At 40.6% G+C, this 6,579-nt stretch overlaps 1 protein-coding gene across 1 annotated transcript in view; it reads right to left on the bottom strand.

Annotated features, from left to right (window-relative positions):
- Positions 1-1,667: 1,667 nt before the first annotated feature.
- LOC126455553 (cubilin-like) overlaps positions 1,668-6,579 on the bottom strand; it is a 686,613-nt gene continuing 681,701 nt past the window's right edge. Inside the window, exon 13 of the mRNA XM_050091307.1 lies at positions 1,668-1,956. Within this exon, the coding sequence (XP_049947264.1) occupies positions 1,868-1,956 (89 nt within the window). The 3' untranslated portion in view covers positions 1,668-1,867. The remainder of the gene's footprint in view (positions 1,957-6,579) is intronic.

Below are 6,579 nucleotides of genomic sequence, written 5' to 3'. Positions count from 1 at the left end.
AAATAAATTTGTTTTTGGGTGGGATTCGCGTTGAGAAATCAAAAATTTTACTCGTTTACCCCCAGATGTGCTTGCTGAACTTACAGTATCATCAGTGAATATTTTTCTTTCTATTAAAAAACAGGACGAAAATGATCTTTATGTAATGTCATACATAAACACGAGTTCTTAAGTTGGTTGGTTTGTGGGATTAAAGGGACCAGACTGCCACGGTCATCGGTCCCGAGTTCTTAAGTATTCATAAATTTGAAAACATAGAAGATTTTTTATTTATACCTTGTTACCACATGCAATGGGTTTCGTTGTTATTCGTGTTTTGCATTACAGCTATTTTCCTTTCACAATTTGTCATGGGCAACCGAATAGAACTTAACGCAGAAAATTGATTTACTTTAAAAATTTACGACTGGATGCATTATGGTTAGCCCTGTTATGAATTAACTCTGTGTGAATGTTTTGTGTCCGTTTATGCAATATGTTAAACTTACTTTTTCTGGTTTCCCTATTATCTTCACTGTAAAAACTGTTCTTTGCAGATTTTTCATTTTCAGTGTTAACAAAACCACGATAACAAGATGGTGGTGAGTTGAACAGTTGATACTCTGGGTGGGAGTTTTGAATATTTGTGAGGTGTATCTGATGGTGAGTACGCATGCTCTCGCGGGCGCGCACCCGTATGTCTGTGTGTGTGAGAGTGTTATAACAGTTTAGGATGTGTGGGCATTTATTTATTGCTGCGATCAAATGATGCCTCCTCCCTCGTAAATGGCACTTCAGTTTTCTCTAACGTCATACCAATGTCTCTCCAAACCCGGATTTCTGCTCAGAACAATACGCCAACATCTTTAGTTGGAGGTGGTGACCGAAGTCTGTCTCTTGGGTTTCCCACACGACGCTGGTGGCGTTAGAATAATCACTGACAATGATTTGAATGTTGAAGACTAAAATGCTCATAATCTGCTGGAGTAAAATCATAAGTATATGAAAACTATATTTTATTACCTCTTTTTAATGGTCGCTGAAAGTGGCATGATCAGAAAAATATTTTCTGTGATAGCTGAGAGGCAGTGGGCAGTGCAACACTCTGAAAAAATTAAAAAAAAATAAAATCCAGATTGTATTTCTACTCAACGAAAATAATTTTAATTGCGTAGGCTTGTGTGAACAGCATCAGTTGACATGTAAGTATTCTGAGTATGGCAACCTGTCATATTGTAAAAAAACTACACTGAGACACCAACGTTTCAGTCACGGTACTGTATAACAATAAATTTTTTCATACAAAGTGAAAGGTACAGCAAAGTTATCGTTCGGTATCAGATAATATAAACTGTACAGGAATACACTATTTAAAATCAAGTGCTGCTCTGCTCTGGTGAAACTATCCAAGGTATGGTCACCAATAAACTAACTGGAGAACGCAAGTCACATTTGTCTTTTATTTGTTAGCGGTTTCGCGAAGTTTCAGTCTCACTCAATAAACTAAGGCGCAGAACCTCTTACGGCTGAGTTGCAGGAGTTCGTATGTAAGAAAGAATAGTATATAAATCGATAATGAAATGTCCTCCATATACTTCCAATATATTCACGATTAAAATGGAAGGTAACTATTTAACATCCAAACACTTATTATTATGAAATGTTTATTTCACTTTTGATTGTCCACATACAAAAACGATCGATATTTTCTACCAGGTTTTCAATTTTTTATCAGAATTTTGTACAAAATTGACATATAAAACGGTTAAGTACAAACATTGCTGCTCCTGAGGGCCGAGCTGACGAAACAGCGTCCATCATTGTATTGTCGGTTGTGAAGTGCAGAGAAGCTCCCTCTTGCGTGTGTGATATGTGTGTGTGGCACTCCTCAGACCACGGTCCAATGTGACGGTGTGGAGCAAGACTGCTGCAGAAGCCTGCTGACCAGCACAGCAAGCGCCCACACGCCCACGCAACCTGTGAACAGCAGTATCACTGTAACGCATACACCCAACAACAACGAGGCAGATATCGTAGGACAAGAGGGAACATTTGTTATTGACGTTCACAAATGCAAAAACGGTGCAGTATTCGATGCAACGACTGATAGAGCAAAATTAGTAAGTGAATTACGAGGCATACAACAGCAGTGAACATTTCTTGGGTGAAAGTAGTAATGATCATTTCAGAAATGAATACTACAGACATAAAAAAAAAAGTTTTGCATCACCCCGGTTCCCAGAACTCCTGAAGATAGACGTTGACTGTGGATACTGGATTACAGACACAGTCCCTTTGACTGTTCAGAGATGTCTCTAAACCCGCCGAAGACGTAAACAATCGTGCATGAGCAGCGTCTGTTAGACGGAAGGGGTCGGACAGCCGGTCGGTTCCAGTCATTTCACCAGGAAGGAGGTACACGGCTTCTGTTTTTTGTGGTTCAACCATGCCTAGACGGTCAGCACCGCGGTTCGATCGCGTCCACATTGTAACTTAGTTAAAGGAACGGCTCTCAACAAGGGAAGTGTCCAGGCCTTTCGGGATGAATCAAAGCGATGTTGTTCGAACATGGAGGAGATACAGAGAAACAGGAATTGTCGATGATATGCCTCGCTCAGACCGTTCAAGGGCTACTACTGCAATGGATAACCGCTACCTACGGATTATGGCTCGGAGGAACCCTGACAGCAACACCATCAAGTTGAACAATGCTTTTCGTGCAGCCACAGGACGTCGTGTTACGACTCAAACTGCAATAGGCTGCCTGATGCGCAGCTGCACTCCCGACGTCCGTGGCGAGGTCCATCTTTGCAACCACAACACCATGCAGCGCGGTACAGATGGACCCAACAAAATGCCGAATGGACCGCTCAGGATTGGCATCACATTCTCTTCACCGATGAGTGTCGCATATGCCTTCAACCCAATAATCATTGGAGACGTGTTTGGAGGCAACCTGGTCAGGCTGAAGAACCATAGACACACTGTCCAGCGATTGCAGAAAGGTGAAGGTTCTCTACTGTTTTGGTGTGGCATTATGTGGGGCCGACGTCCTTCCATTGTGCTCATGGAAGGCGCCGTAACGGCTGTACTATATGTGAATGCCATCCTCCGACCGTTAATGCAACCATATCGGCAGCATATTGCCGAGGCGTTCGTCTTCATGAGCTACAATTCGCGCAGCTATCGTGCACGGATAACGACATCGCTCGACTAGAGTAGCCAGCGTGTTCTCCAGGCGTAAACGCTATCGAAGATGCCTGGGATAGATTGAAAAGGGCTGTTTATGGACGACGTGACCCACCTACCACTCTTAGGGATCTACGCCGAATCGCCGTTGAGGAGTGGGACAATCTAGACCAACAGTGCCTTGATGAACTTGTGGATAGCAGGCCACGACGAATACAGGAACGCATCAATGCAGGAGGACGTGCTACTGGGTATCAGAGGTACCAGTGTGTACAGCAATCTGGACCACCACCTCTGAAGGTCTTGCTGAATGGTGGTACAACATTCAATGTTTGGTTTTCATGAGCAATAAAAATGGTGGAAATGATGTTTATATTAATCTCTACTCCAATTTTCTCTATAGGTTCCGGAACTCTCGGAACCGAGGTGATGCAAAGCTTTTTTTGATGTGTGTATTTCGGCAGTAGACTTCGTGCCCATCGTAAGGATGTGCCAGTGCACCGCTGTTAAGTGCCAGATTTTACGAATGAAATGTCTATATTGGTGTAGAGTGAATTGTTTCGGGACAAAGCAAGATTGAAATACTAAATTTAAAATTAGTCAACAGCAAGCAGGGCTCTTGCACTGACGGTTCCGTACAAACGTATAAATAGACAGTTCATGCATCCCTGGAATCGAGCATCTTGACGATTTCTGACTGTTCGATGCCGATACTGGCAGGATATCGGTCCCGACAATTTCCAAAATCTCAGAATCTCTACAGTAGTTAAGAAAGAATCCGGGTCATACAAAAAGAAGATAGAAGAGGGCTTTAGTTTTTATATAAAGAGAGAGAAATTTAATACAGTATTTTTATTTACCTTCCAAACCATGATTACAGCTACGATTTATGTCTATTTATCTAACATGCTATTGAATGATGATCGGTGCAAAGTAAGTGGCAAAAAGATATTTTTATATGATATAGATACTACTACACGATTTTCGGAGTTGTTTCTTCACTTGTGCTGTGAAACCCCTCTTCTTAACACATGATTCTAGGCGAACAGGAAGTAAGCAAGATATTTTGATGAGTGAGTTTGAGAGTAATAAAATATGTAAACTGTCATATCTTACGACTATATTAACTTAGAAGCTTATATTTATTTAACCACCAAGCTATCATAGACCTTAGTAGGTGACATAAATGGCAACTTGATCGTCTATCAATTCCTGAGATAAAGAGGTCTTAACAGGCAGTTGGACAGACAGACAGTAGGATAACGAATGACAAATAAAGAATCGTGTAATATAGTTACAATTCCACAATTTTCGGTTTTTCCCTCAGTTTCACTGTGAACCCTTGCGTCTTGCAAAATTTCATGAGGCTGGGTCAACGAGAAGTACTCTATAGGTTTTGATGAGTGAGTTTGCTACTATCAAAATATATGACATAAATGGCACTATCATTTGACTGCATTGGCTTAAAAATTAAAACTTTTTACACTGCCAAGAGACCATGGACCTTAGTATGTGATGTAAATTTGAAACTGATACGTCTAGCACATCATGAGAAAAAGTTTTTATAACTGTCGGACAGATAGACAGGTGGACAAGAACGTGATCTTATAAGGTTTCCGACTATACCACTGAGGTAAGAAACCCTGAAAGTGATCATATAAGAGTTCAATTTTTGCCGATTATGATACCAAATCCTAAAAATTTGTGTGATTAATTAAAACTTCATGACATGTTCAAAATGAATTACAGAAAATAACTGAAGTATGTGAAATATTCAGAAAATTCAGTTCGAAAGATCTGAATATTATTTAAACAACACCCTTGGAATTTGGAAGCATAGATCGTTGCTGAATGTAGACCAAATGCTGCGTTGACGGGCACAGTAGGGACAGTAGTATGTTACAGAATATTCTAAACACATTCTACTTCAAAATTAGTGAAAAGAAACACAGATTAACTTTATTTCTCGAAGATATACTTACGCTGCGGTAAAGAGCTGTCTCCAAACAGATGCCGATATCTACAGAGAACATGAACAAACGAAAACAAGTGATGCACAAACAGCACGTGGTGTAAGCAAGTTTAACTTGTTCCCTGAGCTAAAAAAAAAAAAAAGTCCTATGTAACATATAAGTTAGGAGAGGGATGTGGTTGCTATGCGAGCAGTATCACGCTAACTTTTAACGATGTGATTTCTCTCGCTGTCGACTGTAAGCATGTACATCTGTGAGATGTAAGCTACAATCTAAAGAAAAATAAAGCTACATAATTAAGTTCTTGTTCATTTGCAGTTACAGTCTGCAGTCTTCGAGCACATAGAAATATCTACGCCACAGAAGAATGAAAACGAAATGATCCTGCCATCGTTGAAGTCTTATATCGATCCGCATTCGTATTTTATTTTCGGTAGTAGAGGAAATACTGCAGCTCTGTCAAGCCAATCCAGATGACGTCTTTAGTCGTCTGGATTGGTTTTGTTCGCTGTTACAGAGGAAATACTGCACCTCTATCAAGCCAATCCAGATGACGTCTTTAGTCGTCTGGATCGGTTTTGTTCGCTGTTACAACAGACAGTACGTCGAGAATACGCCCTGTTTTAGCTTACCACATACATGTAAGGTGAAAGCAGCGCATAGCACGAAGAAAGTGAGAGGATGAAATCTAATTAGGAGCCGCGAAGCTTTAGATATTCCATTTCTTAAGGAGCGCTAATAACGCAGCATTGTGTTTCTGGCAAATTGTAGGGGAATGCGGTGACAGTTGTGATTAGTTAGACCTTTGATTTAGTGAATCGAGAACGGAAGTAAGGTACAATCGGTAACAATATTTCCCACGAAGGATTCTACGTTCGATGTTTTCAACAGACTTCCAGAAACAGAGTAGGTCATCAATTCATCAAGAATTTTTTTACAGTAATTATCGTGATCGATGTTAATAATTCTGGTCAGGATAACCCGGTATGATCTTGAGTCAGTGCTGGCTAAGTACTGAGCTTGCACAAAGAAAAAGACGGCTTATTAAATTTTGTATGTCCATCCTTTAAGCAGGAGGTCTCTGGGACGACGGCCGTTTACTATTGTGACAAAAAATAAAAACACCTATAGCCGTCCTTATGATTTTATTTGGTCGCTACTAGTTTCAACGTTTCATTGCGTCATCTTCAGGCTTTTTTGATGCGGTACACTTTTCAAACCCACCACGCAGAAAATTCAACATAAGCAACCTGAACAACAAAAATGTTCGCTCACACTTCCAAGACATACTGTCCGAACAACTTAACAAAGCTCCAGCAACCACAGATGACGTCGAACAAGAATGGACCACATTAAAGAACATCATCAAAGAAACTGCTGAGAATGTTGTTGGTTGTAGTGCACGGAAAAGAAGTGACTGGTTTGATGACAACCACGG

The sequence above is a fragment of the Schistocerca serialis genome, chromosome 2, assembly GCF_023864345.2.
Source record: "Schistocerca serialis cubense isolate TAMUIC-IGC-003099 chromosome 2, iqSchSeri2.2, whole genome shotgun sequence".
Lineage (NCBI taxonomy): Eukaryota > Metazoa > Arthropoda > Insecta > Orthoptera > Acrididae > Schistocerca > Schistocerca serialis.
This window is presented reverse-complemented; position numbering and strand designations above follow the sequence as displayed.